Below are 17,212 nucleotides of genomic sequence, written 5' to 3'. Positions count from 1 at the left end.
GAGTGATGACGACACACAAACCTACCCCACACCTCTCTAAGGCTGAAGAGTTACCAGAAGTATGAAAACGCTGTTGAGATTCTTTAACTTACAGTTCGTTGATCTCACCCCAAAAGTCCAGCAGCAAAAGTCCCCGTGCCTTACAGCTGAGGTGTGATGGTACACACATTTCAGATCTGGAAATTGTATACAATTATTTCCTAAACTTTTAGTTCCACAGTTTGGTATGCTAAACATTTTATGTGATAAATTGAATTCCCTCCCATCAGAGCCCGTGTTTGAATGTCATAATTCAGTCATTTTCAGCTTGGAAAAACTCACCCGGAAGTTGGTTGTATGTCAGAATTCAACTATTAGTTGCAGGATTGGAGCCTTGATTTTTATCATCCCAAAGGTCTGCGGTCTTTTCGGTCACTTCTCAAGGAAGCACTAAACTTCCTGACTAGAGTTTTTGTTTCCCCACCACGTGCTGTCTGGTAGATGACTGAGCAGATATGGCTTTTTATTGCACCGTTGCAGTGCCTTGCCTGGCGAGATAGGCGCCACTGGTGATCTGCTTCTTCATTGTGGCCGCTGCCATCACCGATAGGGAATGTCACCCAGGCTTCTATACCAACGCCACGGGCTCATTTAGAGCCCTGGGTCCCAGAGTTTCCCGTGTCCTGTGTTAATTCTGCTTGGGGAAACTGGGACCGTGTCAAAGATTTCTTGGAGCTTTTCAGACTTGGGTTTTTTAAGGTCACTTTCAAAAAAAGTTACTTGCTCCTTAGTATAAGCATGTTTGCAAAACTGAGCTGCTTCCTTAGAGTATTTGCTTTGTGAACCTCAGCGAGTATTTCAGATAGCACAGTGATGTTTTATTCTAATAACTGGACACACAAAATTAATTTGGGAATGTCATATGTTTTATATGCTCTGAAATGTGTTCAGATATTCTATTTTATAGTTTGTAGCTTGTTCTGAGTTTGTATTGTCTGGTTTGTTGTTGTTCTAGAAGCTTTGCAACACATTTTGGCTAAAAACCTTAAAGGTTTTTACCTCAGTCCTTTCATTTTGAAGTAGCCAACCATGAATTTGAGGCTGCATTGTGTCCTGAGGAGGGAGGTATTGTCTACTGGTCACCAGGACAGCAGGTTCAACAGATATGGACTAGTGAGAAGTAATTTTGTTTATTTGATTGATTGATTGATTGATTGATTGATTGGGTGCATTGGGTCTTCACTACTGCCAGCGGGCTTTCTCTAGTTGCGGCAAGCGGGGGCTACTCTTCCTTGTGGTGTGCAGGCTTCTCATTGTGGTGGCTTCTCTTGTTGTGGATCACAGGCTCTAGGCACACGGACTTATTAGTTGTGGCTCGCGGGCACTAGAGTCCAGGCTCAGTAGTTGTGGTGCACGGGCTTAGCTGCTCCGCAGCATATGGGATCTTCCTGGACGAGAGATCGAACCCGTGTCCCCTGCATTGGCAGGTGGATTCTTAACCACTGTGCTACCAGGGAAGTCCCAAGAAGTAATTTTACATCTAAGCAGTAAAATAATGCAATGTGATGGTCAAAGCTATTGGATAATTAACGTGGAGTGAAGGGAGGAGGGCATTTGTGAAATCATGGTGTCAGCTGGCTTCTCTTGAGAGAGAATGGAGTGTTTTGTTAAATTGCCATAATTTTGGTTAAATCACCAAAGAAACTAGACAGTTGGTTCTGAAAGATGATGTCTGGAACCAGACAAGTACTTGAAGGTGGTAGAAGCCAAAAGTGTGGCATCATTGCAGGGAAACATGAGGTGAAAAGTAGAGCAGTGCTTCAAACTAACGAGTTCAGTCCCAACAGAGCCTCGCCGTTTGGTGCAGAGCGCTGAGTAAACCGTAGCACCTGTCTCACGGTAAATTGGCAGAGTTCTTAGGCTGCAGCACAGGAGACGGTAAAGAACCAGCAGAAATGTGGAGGCAAATCAGAGAGCCCTGGAGTGTGCATCTATATCTTCTCTAGTGAAACGCAAAGGGAAGGAATGTTGGAAAACTGTGCTCACTTTAAAAGATCTAAAGAAAATTTCGATGGGTAAGGACTCTTTTGGTTTCATTACGTCATATGACACTGGGCTCCAAAGCACCACAGTTGACTTTGCTCCTGCCAAGTCAAATTGAACTTTTAAGCAAGCCATTTCCTGCACATTAGAGCTCCTCACATGTGGCTTATGTGAATGGCTTTCAGCGGGAAAATTCAGAGGTTTCCATCCCTGACCTTTTTCTCTCTAAAAAGGCAGACATTTCAAAGAACACTGGTAGTTGGTTAAGCCAGGTGAACTTACTGAAGGGTGGATCTGGCTTTTCAGAGAGTCACGTTAGTGAAAACCAGCCAACAAGCTATGACACTGAAGGGCAATTTTGAGTTATTTTTAGAGATTTCATCTGAACCCAGGTAGAAGGAATCGTTTCACAACTCTGAGGAACGGAAGGTCTGCTTTGGCAATATTTGACTACCTTCTGGGTTTAAGGAGAGCTGGGACAAGTTGACTGTTGCTATACATGTGTTGCTTCAGCTCCCCGTGAAATACGGTCTCTAAGGCTTAGGAAACGTCGTGTCCAATGCCACACTTTCTTTTAGCTGTTGCTTAAAATTCGACCTGACAGTCAAAAATGCTCACTTTTACTATAAGCAGTATGCTGTTATCTCTGTTTCACTGCTTTTTCTCTTATTTTTTCACTGCTTCTTTTTGCCTGTTAAAATTATCATCAGAAATCCAGAGGCTGTACGGCTAATATAAAAGCAGAAAATGCTTGGTGTGTCATTTCAGGGAATATTAGAATAAAGACAAGATCCCAGAGAGTTTCGGAGTGTTTAGATTCTAGTCAGTCCAAGTAAAGGACAGAAAACAGCTTTGCATGAAAATACCATTGAAATACATGTCTTTGTTCTGTGCTATCGAATAGCATGTCTGATTTTTAAAATGTAGAAATTGAGAGGTTAGGGAGGCTGCTTTTGTGAACATATTACAGGAAAAAAAGGCATTTCAGCACCTTTTCTTACTGGTTGGTTTTCTGATATCTGTTCCTAAGCATAAATTGCTCTTTTAGCTATATGAATTACAGATTCATCTAAAGCAGCAGCATAGAAACCTTTGGGATGATTTTGGGAGATTAAGGCAGCATTAGCATTCTGTAGAAGCACAAAGGGAAAATATAAACCTATAGCAGTGCCCAAAGGAAAAAACGTACAGGGGAATGTGTTTCCTTCATTTTTTGTTGTCTTTTTTTTTCAATTGGAATTTGCTAAAAGGATATTAAATTAGAGAAGTTATTCCCTCCCACCCCACCCCCCGCCCCGCCACCACCCTCTTTATGCCAAGAAGCTGCTCACTTCTGCGCTGAAGTCTTAGGACTGACTGACAGAGGGGGTCGGGATAGAAGGAAGCTGAACAGATGCGTGTGCTCCAGCAGAAGTGGCAGGGCAGCAGGTGTGTTTTGGTAGCAAGAGGCCCAGGATCGGCCTGTTGGAGAGTCCTGAATTCGTGACTGAGCGTTTTTGGAGAAGCACATTCTCGATTCCGTTAAATCAAAAAACAACATTATTGGGAAGTTGTTGTATAACAAAGGGAGTCCAGCTCGAGGATGGAAGATGCCTTGGAGGACTGGGGCAGGGAGGGTGGGGGGGACTCGAGGGGGGAGGGTCGGGGAAGGGAGGGAGTACGGGGATGTGTGTATGGAAACAGATGATTGAACCTGGTGTACCCCCAAAAAAATAAAAAATAAATAAAAAAAATAAAACATTATTTTAATTGCCTGCTTAGATGTAAATTTTCTGGTAATTGGCATCATACGTAATCATTATGTTAGTAGGAAAAAAAGACTAGAAAGAAACCAAAGTATTCACAGTAGTTTCTCTGAGGGTAGAACTAGGATTCATTTTTTTATGTTTTACTTATATATATATATATTTTTTTTTCTAACCTGTTTGACAGTAGTTACTACTTGATTTTTTTTGCTGAGAATTAAATATTTCTTTCCAAAAAAATATAAAAGTGTTATCGCAAAATTCAGGTGATTTTCTTGTTTGTCTTTCTAATCCATCAGATATTTCTAAACAAGGACAAGAGTGATAGTGATAGAGGGTAGTTTAAAAATAATTAACAAACTAACATTTAAGGGTGGTTGATTTTTTTTTGAAGTAATATTTTTTTTTGCCACCAAAGTCAAGGTGGATTAAATTGATGAAAAGTCCATTAACAATACTGATTAAAAATATTCCACAGGAAATCCCTGTAACATATTACATGCATCACAAACTCCAAATTTGTCACTGTTTATTAAAAGCCGGTTTTCAGGCCTCTCAGGGCACATTTATTCTAAGTGCTTTTGAATGCAAAGCAGGTTCCTCCTGGCCTACAGGTGGTGTTCTGCTGGTGACACATGAATGCTTACAACTGCATGTTTTTGTCTTACAGAGTTGTCTTGGTTCAACTGGTGCCTTCCCGGGTCGTGTTTGCTCAGTCTCCTCCTCATTCTGTGCTTCAGGGAATCCTATGACAGACTCTATCTTGATGTGGTTGTCTCAGTTTAATAGCACAGACTTGGAGTTTAAAAAGAGACTGGAAATCAATACTGCAGACTGCACATTTGCTTGGAATTGCACATCTAACAGGAAAAAAAAAGAAGAGAGAAACTTCATTCAGAGGTTTTCTTAGGTTACAGATGATGGCGTTAATTTAATTACTACTAGGTAATAATAATGTGGAACATGAGTGATAATAGTAGATTTAAAAACTGTGTCAGTGGCATACCTGTGCCTGAGTCTGGGGTTAGAAGTGTGATGTCTGACACAGAAAGCACTACCTAGGTAATTCCCTCTATGTTTTGTGCCAGTGCTAAACTACTGATTAATTGTAATTACGAAGAGAAATAAAGGGTGTCTATCACATGAAGATAACTCCTTCCCAAAGCCACATATCAGAATAGGAAGAAATGCCACTAACTTCTAAAGAAGTTTAAATCCTGTATCAGATTTTAATTATAAAATAGCCAAGCGGTGTATCAATGGTAGAAATTAACCACATGTACACTACAGTTTTTCTAATAAAGCCATTTCTTATATGACTCATTTTTAATTAGGTTGGAAACCTTTGGCCACCTTAATTATGGTGATGAAGTGCTTTCCAGCAACTTCAGAGCACATACTTTGTGTCTCGATCTTAACTTATCCTTGTTTCTGTGAAATACAATTTCATCTCCTAGGCTCTTAAATGACATTAAAGGTGACTAAATGTTTAATATAATCGCATTAAATGCTGTATGAAAAATGTAATTCCATTCCAATTTAGCACTTTGTTAAAAATGAAATGACAAACCCCAAAGACCATCCTGTGTCTTCGGGCAGATATATATGTGGTGGCATGGGATGGAAAATCCAGCACCAGCTGTCATCTACCAGGGTTGCATTTTATTAAGTGACCCGTGTTTGAAAATCACAATTTATAGCATCGAAACTTTCAAATCTGTTGAGTGATTTCTGCATTACTTTCTTGTATCTCAATTCAGGTTATAAAATATTCTGTTCTGTATGGAGTCATTGTATTTGAGAGGGCAGTATTTTGCCAGTACCTGCCTTCTTTCTGAGGATGACAGCTTTTTCAAAAATAACCCCCATTGGACAGCTCTCAGACATGTCTTTCACTATGACATAAAATATGCTCTTTTGGGGTTATGATATTAGCACTATTCAGATTTACATAATTCCCTTCATGCAGGAAAATCAAACACTTTCTCAAAAAGTCAAGAATAATATTTTACCTTCATCGTTCTCAGCTTCCTCCAACTCCCTCTCCTTTTTTCCTCACTTGAAATTGTATCTTCACTGTCAGCTAAATATATATTTCCTGTCTTTTTCTGGACAGGCAGAGTGTAAGCCAGCTCCTTCTGTTAGCCAGGATGTGAAGTATGGTTAAGGGGACCTGGTCAGCACTTGGTGGACTCACCTGCACACGTGCTCACACCATCACACACACAGCCCCCGATTCCCCTCCTTCCAGCCCCTTGGTAAGTTGAAGGCGATGCGTTAACTCACCTCGGTCCTAGAGGAGGATTCTATTACCCCCAGACCTTCTAAGATCCTAAATTGTGCAACTTGGAGAGTAAGAAAACCCTCAAGTTTAACATCTGTCTTCAGTCACCTTTAGACCATCCCTTTTTATAACCAGCCTGCTAATCACTTAGCAGCCGGGACTGAGGAACTTGCTAAAGAGGAGAAGAAAGCCTATGAAAGCTAGTCTTAGTTCCTGTTAACTCTGTCATTCTTCTTAAATAAAAATAAAAGGAAAGGAAAGCAGAATTCTTAAGGATATTTGAAAGCCAGCCAGTCCAGATATCAATAGTCCATGATCCAGGTGCTAAAGTAACCACCACCCCTTCCTGTTTAGAATGGATCTAGAAAGGCAGGGGAACGACTATGGTGCATTTGGTTTTAGTCGGAACTGTGTTTGAGGACGTTCCTAAAATTTCACACAGAGCATTTTAATTACGGTTAATTCTACTTTTAACACAAAGTGAAAAATAACATTAAAAAATATTACCTAAATGACTGATTAGTTCAAAGACATCCCAAATGGGTAGTGATGTTAAATTCTTGCATGGTACCAGGCACCAGCCATGGTGTTTAGCATATGTGAGATGAGATGAGATGAGATACATCCCTCTATCTCATTTACATCTGCTCAACCCCTCCAGCAGATAATTGTTTAATCACAGACTGCAGCTGTTTTAAAAGATCAGATTTCATATACCAAACCTGATAGAGAACCAAAAGGCTCTAGGCGTGGGGCGGGGATTATACATTATTTATTTACTGTATATTTCATACTTTTTTTTTTTTTTTACTTTTTGTATTTCTCACATGCATCAAAAGACCAGCCCTTATCTTTGCACTTTACAATCAAACATTAAAGAGTCCTAATTTTAAAAAAAGAGTCCTAATGAATTTTATAATTGAAAGAAATCTTAACCCTCTACTTATCCAGGCACTCATTTTAGAATTTATAGAAATAGTCCCAGAGAGGTAAAGGATCACACCACAGGTCACAATCCTCGTTAATGACAAAAGTAAAACTAACTATAAAACCCGCATCTTCTGACTCCCAAAGCAGCCTTTTTTTCTCTGCCTCACAGACTTGCAGCTTAATTTGGACATTTTGGGGTGTTCATGAATACTCTTTCTTGTTCAAAAACGATGGGGCTTAAGAGTAAGATACCATTTAAATGAAGTGATTGCTTGATTTCTAAGTAAAATTCGTCTTTTTTCTTCACTGCTCTCCTGTTGGTGCTTTAACGTCTCTGAGTCTTAACTCGCAGTGAGTGACATGATCTGAAAAGTTTCTGATGAATAATTCAGTCTTCATAAACTATAAGCATTATTAGTTGGTAAGGACATGTTATAATACAAGTTCCCTGTGGCTTATCCATGAATACTTCCCACTTTATGGGAAGAAGCATTTTTTAATATGGTCCACAGTGGAGATAGAGAGCAGACAGTTACATATACAAATGCGTTTCACTGGAGGGTAGAGCTAATAAAATAACAAGAGGGGGTCAGACACCATTGTGTATGTTTAAGCATATATGGCCTAAGGGCCACGTTCATCATAGATTATACATTCACGTTTAATCATTGATAATGTTTACAGCTTGTCTTTATGAAGCCTATCTAATAAGGGATTCAAGCTAAGAGATTTGAAATCGAGATTAAATTCCCATCTACTCATCTTTTAATTCTCTTTTTTTTTTTTTTACTATTTTTACTAAAATCTAGGCATTCATGTTGCTGTTTGCATAAGTACGAGCTTCATTTTAAACTCAAGATCAAATGCAAATGCATAGGTTTGCTTCAAATTATTGTTAAAAACCACATTAATTCCACATTTGTCCCTGAAACAATAAAGCACAGGAATTGCTATGATTATACCATATTATCAAGCAAGTGCAAAAGCTGCTATATGAAGAAAGTGCCCTATTAGAAAAGAAATACATAGAAAACTATGAGGAAATTTCATGAGACCTATTTCATAACTGTGGGAAAAATAGAATTCCACTTTAATTTGTACGGTTATAATCACACAGAAAGGAACGAGATAAAGCTTATTTCCACACTGTCAACAGTTTGCTAGTCTGTCGGGAAATATAAACAATACTGAGAGGGGAGAGTGCTGGACCAACCCAGAACAAAACTTGGCAGGGAGAGTCTCAGGTGCTCTTTTAACAGCATGCCTTGGATAGTTTGTGCTCAGTAGTGGTGAGTGTCTGCTCAGTAAGCAGACATCTCGGTCATCCTGAGCGCTAATTTCCTTTCAGGTGTCCTCCTGGTTCAGTCAGAACCTCAAACTTAGGAGATGACCTCTAGGAACTAATACCAAGGCCCTTAGGAGACCCCTAAGAGTGTCACCTCTGGCTAGGGGATGGGAATGATAGAGGCTGTGGGCAGAGTACAGGCAATGCCATGGCCCTAAATCTCTCCCCTGAACCACCCCTCTTTTTATAAGCAATTTTAGTTTGCTCTCGGTCAGGACTGAAACATCAGCCCCTTGTTTCACTTAACAGCTTCCTGAGGCTCTTCGCTTCTCCTCACTGTCCTGTACCTCAGCTTTCTGAACACTTGTACACATCTGCCCTCATCTCCATCCTGGTCTCTGCTTCCTGGAGCTGACTTCCTAGCACAGGCTTCTTTCTCCTCAACTCCTCACTGAGCTCCAGGGCCGAAAACCCAGACTCCTTCCTGACCAGTAGTATAGCTTTACACCCAGACTGCCCTTTCCTGAACAGGATGAGCAGAACATAAACAAATCTAGGTACTCCAGAAAGATTTAACAGTTCTCCTCACAGCCCGGTCTTGTAAGTTAGAATATTCCCCTGAAATGGGAAGCAAATCATAAAAGTCTCTAACAAGTTTCTCTAGTTATTATTTCTTGTACTTTTATTCTTTTATTTTTTCAATGTCTGTTGCTTGTTTGTTTATAATTTTGGCCATGTGGCATGCCAGGATCGTAGTTCCTCGACCAGGGGTCGAACCTGCACCCTCTGCACGTTGAAAGTGCGGAGTCTTAACCACTGGACACCAGGGAAGTCCCTATATGTTGTACTTTTAGAATGTGGACTGACTTGCATTGTGTGCCTTTGAACCTGGTAGGCCTCAGACGATAGCTTTCCACCTCAGCCAACACTCAGACAGCAAAAAGCTTCCCAACCCCAGCTGTTCTGTTCATTCAACAAGGGAGAATTAAAATTTTAAAAACAACTAAAAAATGAAACAAAACATGCAGTTCATTTCAGAAAAGTGATAAAAACACATCAATCCATTTTACCTCTAAACATGCTACATTTGGTACATTGTGAGGCTTAGGGCTCCAGAAGGGATGCAGAAGATCAGCCCTGCAGAACAGCAGCCTCACGGTTCCCTGCAGCTCTTCTAGGTTACAAGCAGGGCTTCTGCAGTCTTGATCAAAATGGCCAGAATGACTTGGAGACACTTTTGATTTACCTTAATGTTAGAAAATGATACTTTTTTAAACTATAATTTAGACATCCTCTAGTTCAGATTGGCTTTCTTCCCATCTGCCTGGAAGAATCGTAGAGTCAGAGAGGTGATCTAATCCAACCACCCCATTTTACAAATAAGTAAATAGAGAAACTTTTAGGTAAAATGACAGCTCGGTTTTAGCAGATCACTCAACTCCTAGACTAGCATTCCTTCCCTCATTGATCAGTGTGTTAACCAGAAATAATCTAAGTAAAATTTCTTTCTTTTAAGTTTTTGAAAATTAAAACACATGAGTGTATACCCATTATAAAATATCCAGTACAGAAATATAAAGTGAAGTCTGCCTCCAAACATATGCTGGTTAATCTGTTCTCCTGTTCAGAGATAATTCCTATGAGTCCTTTCAGAAATTTTTCTGTGCATTTACACACATAAAGTATCAAAACTTAGAGAGGATTTAAAATCGTCATCTTGGGAACTTTTTCTTAAGACCATGTTGGCATTAACACTTTGAGCAGGAGTTTCTGAGCTCCTAATTTTTCTCCAAGACGAATCTGTATCAAAAGTAGCAGTGGTTAACAGAAACATTTCACAGATCTGGTTATGTACCATCAAGCTCTATCATATTCTGAAGTTTAAAGGTGAACTTCAATATGCAATATTGGTTTTCTTATTGGAAATACAGTCCATTCTTAATGCTACCAACTACGGTCCATGCCCCATAAGAGAAGAAAAGGAATGATCCACCCCCAAAATCCAAACAGATTTTCTTGACAGGGTTTCCTTGGCTGTCCATCTCAGCAGAGGCATGCCATCCTGTAGAAAGCAGAAAGTCGAGAGGACAGCTTATGCAATCCTATTTTTTTGAAAAAATAATAGGTAATGAAGATTCTAGTAATCCTTACCTATTTTCCTGGTCACCTTCCTTAGCTGTTCGAAATTTTAAGCTACCAGTAAAATTGATGAGCTGTAGCAGGACAAGAACTTAGCTTAGTTTGGTCACTTCTTTCTTTCCTGTCCTCTCTCCCATCCAGCTTTCCCCTTTCTGGTTGTATCTTCCTACTTATTCCGACTATGCTCGGAAGCAAGCTGTGGGAAACCCACGTTGTCTGAGTTGCCGGTATTATTGCAGAGAACCGGCCAATTTCTTCATGAACTAGACTAAAGAGGACAGAAAAACAGAGCTCTGAAGCCCCAGGGCCCAGCTTGGCCAGGCCTGGTGTCTTCCGCTCTTTGACCCTGAGCACGTCCCTCCACTCCTCATTTACCCACAGCTCTGAAATGAAGGCGTGAACAAAGATGTTCCCTAGGGCCTCTTCCAGGTCAGGAATTCAGGTCCGTTCTGTTTGAGTGTTAGGAAATGACCGATGAGCATGCACCTGTTTGCAGCCCTCCTCCTGGGCGTCCCTGCGCGTGAACACAGACTCTTCCACCACACACACATTCAGCAACAAGAAGAAGCAGCTTCCTCATTGTCTGTGCTAGAAGACAAACTGTAGGTGCTGTTTATTTCCCCAAAGGACTTTATATATGAAATGTAGAGATTCTTACATATGTCAAATGCGACAAGAGAAAATCTGTCACCTGCTGTTGAGATAGCATCCTGGGAGCCAGGTCAGAGTACTGCATTTGCTCAGTGGAATCAGGCCAAACCAGAAACCCATCCTTTGGTTTGGTTTGGTGTATTGTGAGTCAGCAGTGACTTTGCACCTGTAGAAATCAAACTGTTGGATCAGATGGTAAAGCTGATCCTCGAGCTGATGTTTCTCGAGTTATAGCACTGAAGAATTGTAAGTTGCTCTGCAACAATGTCGTCTCTAACAGCCAAATTCTGCCAGTAGGGCTGTGCATTTCTTTTATAGGGTGAGAGCAGAGGTTTAGCAGGTCAGGTCTGCTCTGTACCCAGGTGTTATGAAATAAGGCTTCACTGAAATTGTAACATGGGCACAAAAGCTGTCAGAGAAGTGAACCAAAAGTCCAGCCTGGGAATCAAGAGGCCTGGGTTTCACTCTCTCCAGGGCAGTTGCTGAGTACCTTGGGGCTTTGGAAAAGTCTCTCTTTTCTCTCTGGACCCTGGCTTCCTCTAAAATAGGAGGGTCAAGTAGATGTTCCTTTTTGCTGGAGAGTTTTATAGCTTCTGATATACAACTGTTTGGTCACACACAGACCAAACAGAAAATAGAAGACAATACAAATGCAATACCTTTCCACCGGTCCTTCTGGTTACACATTATCTTTTCACACAAGGAGCTTCTACAAGAAAGGCCCCGTTAGTCATGCCTTATAGGTGCCAGGCAGTTATGGAAGCTCTCAGGCCATCGACATATCCACTTTATCCCTTTTATTCATTCTACACACAGAGTAATCACATGTGTGCCTGTGAAGGAGAATCAGAAAAACAAAAGGTGTTTCTACCCTTCAGGACATTTTAAACAGATTAAAAAAAAAAAAAAAACATGTACTCTCCTGAACTAGCAATTAAAAGGAACAATGAGAGCTTCCCAAATAACTATGCATAGCAGGAACCCAGATTTTTTTCTTGTACCATCATTAACCATAGCTGATTTCAAGGGAAGGTATTCTGTTCCACTGCAATTTCCATCATAGACAGAACCTGCGTCTCTCTGGGAGCACTGAATCAGTTTTCACATGAGGAATCCCAAGCATTCCCATCATCCCATGGCTAGAGACCGGGTTACTTTTCCTTTAGGAAGTTGGGAAGATTGTTAGCACCTCCAGCTTCCTCTGAAGACAAGACTTAACAAATAACAGACACACCAAGATACACATTCTCATAAGGCCTTGTGAGTTTCCTTTCTAAAAGGAATTTGAATTTGAACAGAGAACAAAGACTAAACAGCAAAAGAAAGGGTTTCTAATGATAGAATGTGGGACATCAGCTCATCAAAGAGAGAAGGGCTGCTTTGGGGGCAGGAGATGCTATGGGAGCCCTTCAGGTGTGTCCACCTGTGAGTAAATCTAAGCCACACTTAAAGCATCACTTATTGCAGTCCTGGCCTTCTAAGCCTTTGCAGAAACCCAAAGATGCTCAAAAGGGCAGGTTTTAGTTCTGGAGATGGGTTTATTTACTGCCAATGTCCCCACCTCCAAATTTACTTCCCTCTTCACCAGAAATAAATCTTTTGGAAGCTTATGAAAATTAAGTATTAGGAAAATCCTGCCCTATCCTACTAGATTGCATCCACAAGCCCCAAACAAAGTCGCTTCCTTGACCTACACACATAAAAGGTCGAGGAAGGTCTGTGACTGAGAGAAGGGGCCTGAAGAAGTCAGGGCAGGTACCTGATTCCACCCCTCCTGCCACAGGCAGAACGGGGCTGCCCACTGGAATCCAGCGAAGACGGAGGGTTGTGTTGGGGTGGTCCCTTTCCTCTCAGTCCTTCCCTGAGCTCACTAATTCACATTGCACTGCTCTTCCTGATCAATCAGTTATTGCTGAGAAAATCAGTTCAGTGAGCACGTAAATGTCTCCAGGGGAGCCGTCCTCCTCCGTGACCCCACTGTCCTTTCAGTCTGCGCCCCAGAATCCTTGTTCCCTGTCCCAGAGAAATGCAGTTACCCTTGTCCTTTTCAGGGAAAAAACATTGATTGAGAGCTTTGCCCTGACACTTCACCCTCTTTTATCTCAGAATACAGAAGCCCCTTCACATTTGTTGTCTAAAATGCTCAAGGTTAATATAGATCCCCAGGTACCAGCAACTCCATGCTGCATTCTGTTGCCTATAATTGTCCTTCCATCTAATTGGGGGAAAGGTTGCTCTAATGAACCAGCTACTGATTCCCTTACCTAGTCACTCTTTTATCAGCATTCTTTTACCAGGAAATTCTTCGTTACCTAGGTTCCTGAAATTTATTTCATGGTTTTTTTTTTTCACTTTAATTTTTTTCTTACAAAATTGCTTCTTTTATCTTATAGCAGACTGTGATCTTTCTGCTTCTGAGTACTTTATAATACAATTTGAACATAATAGAATATTCTAAAATAAAGCCAAGCAGGGATTTCATCCTAGCCACTATTAAATGCTGGGAGAGGCAGATCATATTGTTACAAAAAAGAGAGAGGGGAGCTAGAATGGAGGAAGCTGGATCTCATAATTCAACCAGTATAGTTGGGGCTCCTGCTGCATGCTGAGCACAGGCCTAGGCTCTGAGGATGCAGAAACAAATAAGACAGCATCCTGGCCCTCAGAGGGATTCGTATTCTGATGAGTCCATTCATAACAGCTGTAATTCAAGCCTAGCAACACCCCCAAAAGGCTGTGGGAAGCTTTGTAGCTTATTTCTATGGCTGGCTATGGGATCTTACTCTGTTTGGAAAAAATATGTTCTAAATGGTCCTGTTTTCATGGGCCATTAGAAATCCATCCAGCTTGTCCCTAATCAATTTTTATAGTTACGTGTAACCTTCATAGAGTAAAAAATGCCTCTGGACAGCTTTTGAAGGGATAGACAGAGAAATCTGTTTTGATGGCTTGAAAAGAAGTGGGAAAGTTTTAGGGAAAGCTAACAAGCTTCCAAAGAGTTCATATCTGCTAGTGTTCAGACATGGGATTAGGCAGAGGGAAAAGCCTTCTAGCAAGAGGGAGAGGGGGCCCATGTAAGCATGGAGACCCCACTGAAGGAGTTCGCGAGACAGAAGCCATCCTACAGGCATTTGTTAATATAGCTGCTGAGTGAAAGCGGAGAAGGAGATTTGGGGGCAGGGAGTTGTGGTGGAAGCAGATTCTGGAAAACAGAACCCCCAAAGTGGCTGATTTTCAGAGTCATCTGGCCCAGCCTCCTGCCTCCAAGCACATCCCGCCTGTACTGTCTGGCCAACTGCTTTTTCAGCTCTCAAGGGATACAGATTCCACAACCTACCCTGTCATCTGTTCCAGAGCCTTTGCACAAGCTCTTGCTTTTAAAGAATGGAGTCAGGAGAGAGGTGGTCCAAAAATGGGGAGACAAGCAGAGCAAATCAGGGCAGAGGAACTCTCGTGGAGCTGTAGGTGGGGACCGTCTCGGCGTTTCACACTCCCTCACGCTCCAGGGTGGGTGGGGATACTAAACGGGGGAGCCAGCCATCTGGGCACCGCCCTCACAGAAGCCCTGTCTGGCGGAGCTGAGGCTCCTGTTCTGCTCCACGAAAGCAGTGGGAATCTGGACATCCGCCACCTCCCATGCCTTCAGTACCTTACTGCGCTTCGTTCACTTTGCCCAAGTCATTACTTTTCATACCAGTTCTTGAATGTGAAGAAATCTTGGGTAGTCCACGTGGACTTAGATCCAAGTAAAGTCATCATGTCTTACTCCATTCAGACTTTTCCAACCGCCTCCACCCTCTCAGTCACATTCCTAGAAGCAAACCAGAAAGTCTGTCCAACCAAAATTGCTATCTATATGCCCAAGAGCTTTCTTGTTCTCCCACTGTTCTCAAGCCACAGTGTGTTTGGTCTGATTTTACTCCATTTATAGTTCTCTGGCTTTCATGGCTCTGTACCACATGACAGTCGGAGCAGGAAGGCAAGCAGAGGCCAGGGGAGCAGGTGGAAGGAAGTAGAGGCAGGACGGCTGCAGAAACAGAGCCGAGGCGGCTGCTGGCACGGGAGCCTGCCGTAGTCCCAGGGCCATCAAGATCCATACTGGGGTCCTAGTGTGTTGTACAGGCTCCCCCCAACCCCATTCCCCGGGTTTCCTAGAGGCAGCCCTCCCCTCAGCCTTGGGTCTCCCCTTAGCCTTGAGCCTCCCCTTGGCCTTGAGCCTCCCCTTGGCCTTGAGCTGCATTGCACTCCATGCCCTCCCTGTCCCCTCCTCCCAGTCCCAGGCTACACTGAAGCCCCTGACTCCTTTTCAGTCCGTGGAAGAACAGAGTACCTGCCTGTTGGGATCGGGTCCACTCTGGGAATAGTTTTTGGCTGAAACTGCTGCAGTTGAGCACAAGTTCTGACTACCAGAGTAAAAGAATACTCCAGCAGGCTGCAGCAGACTCCGTGCCTCTGGGGCTCTAAGTAAGAGAACGGGCCAGGACCATCCCAGAGGACTAAGGGTAGACCAGATGATCTCTTGAGATTCCTCCCAGCTCCAGAACCTGACTTTTTATTTTTTATTTTTAATCTTTATTGGAGTATAATTGCTTTACAGTGTTTTATCAGTTTCTGCTGTACAACAAAGTGAATCAGCCACGTGTATGCATATATCCCCATATCCCCTCCCTCTTGAGTCTCCCTCCCAGCCTCCCTATCCCACCCCTTTAGGTCTTCACAGAGCATCAAGCTAACTTCCCTGTGCTCTGTAGTAGCTTCCCACTAGCCATCTGTTTTACATGTGGTAGTGTGTATATATCAATGATACTCTTTCATTACATCCCAGCTTACCCTCCCCCCGGTGTCCTCAAGTCCGTTCTCTACGTCTGCATCTCTATACCTGCCCTGCTATTCGTAGTGAGGTGGATGGACCTAGAGCCTGTCATAGAGAGTGAAGTAAATCAGAAACAGAACCTGACTTTTAAATAGCAATACTAAGATCCAGGTGACATACAGGCCCCCGACAGCAGGCGCTCCTCCTTCTGTAACACTGCATGTACCTGGGCAGACGTTCTCCTAGCACAAGACATGGTGCAAAAATAGACAGGTGCAGGGAGGGGACTTAAAATCTGCCCACACTGAGCCTTGATGCCAGGAGTTGTGCATATCTGCTGGTCCGGCTCCACAACGTGGTGGGTCTATGCAACTGTCAAAACATGAGTGTGTGTGATAAATTCCCCTCCAACACTCATCACAACTTCTGAGTGTTCTGTGCATTTTAAAATAATTCTTAACATGTAAATATTATATTACACTTTAATAAAAAGGATGGTTTTTTTTTTTTTGCATTTTACTTTTGTAATATTGGGGGTTTTATAGATTTTTATTTTATGGCCAAGTATACTTTTGTAAGGGAATGTTGAAGTCTTCAGTATTTTTATTCCTTTTCAAATTATAGTTCATGTCAACTGTAAGCACTGATAAATATTGTTCATATGTGGTTTTCCTTCCTTTCCATCAGGTCTTTTTAAGGAACTGTCTTTTGGCATAGCATTTTATGTAAAACTCTGCTTCATTTTACACATTGTGAATACCGAAGATTCTGAAAAATAAAAATGCATTTAAAATCTCTGTGCTGTTACATTTTAGAAATGGTAATGTGCATTGCTTTGCCAAAGTGGTAATTAAATGTTTAATGGTTTAGAACTCCTAGTTCCGAATGGGGCTTCTAGCCATTACTCACAGTACGGAGCCTCCATGTCAGCCCTGCTTCTTGGGAGAATACACATGAGAATGGTGATTTCCTGCTCAGTTTGGAAACATGGTTATGTTGACATTATAGTTACTGTGCTGTGGCTTTGCAATAAATGTGTATTGAAAGCACTTGTGATAACGTGGTCTGCGTTTTGTTTTTAATCAGACTCCAAATGGAAGTAGAAGTGGAGCCAAAGCTCCCTGAGCATTTGGGCAGTGAGATGTGGTGGGAAAAAAACATGAGTTTGGGAGCAGGACAGGCTGGGCCAAATCCTGTTCCTTTGCTGACAAGCCCTGAGACTTGGGAATGCTTTCAGCCCTTCTGGAGATCCTGTGTTCTCATCCATTAAAAAATAGAGCTAAAATAAAGGAGGGGGAGGGACTTCCTAGGTGGTGCAGTGGTTAAGAATCCACCTGCCAATG

General features: G+C 42.0%; 1 protein-coding gene across 1 annotated transcript in view; it reads left to right on the top strand.

The window, feature by feature from the left end:
* Positions 1–16,662, top strand: part of SLC49A4 (solute carrier family 49 member 4) — a 95,809-nt gene extending 79,147 nt beyond the window's left edge. Inside the window, exon 9 of the mRNA XM_057697785.1 lies at positions 4,438–16,662. Coding sequence (XP_057553768.1) covers positions 4,438–4,553 — 116 coding nt within the window. The 3' untranslated portion in view covers positions 4,554–16,662. The remainder of the gene's footprint in view (positions 1–4,437) is intronic.
* Positions 16,663–17,212: the final 550 nt, after the last annotated feature.

Source organism: Hippopotamus amphibius, chromosome 10, assembly GCF_030028045.1.
Source record: "Hippopotamus amphibius kiboko isolate mHipAmp2 chromosome 10, mHipAmp2.hap2, whole genome shotgun sequence".
NCBI lineage: Eukaryota > Metazoa > Chordata > Mammalia > Artiodactyla > Hippopotamidae > Hippopotamus > Hippopotamus amphibius.
This window is presented reverse-complemented; position numbering and strand designations above follow the sequence as displayed.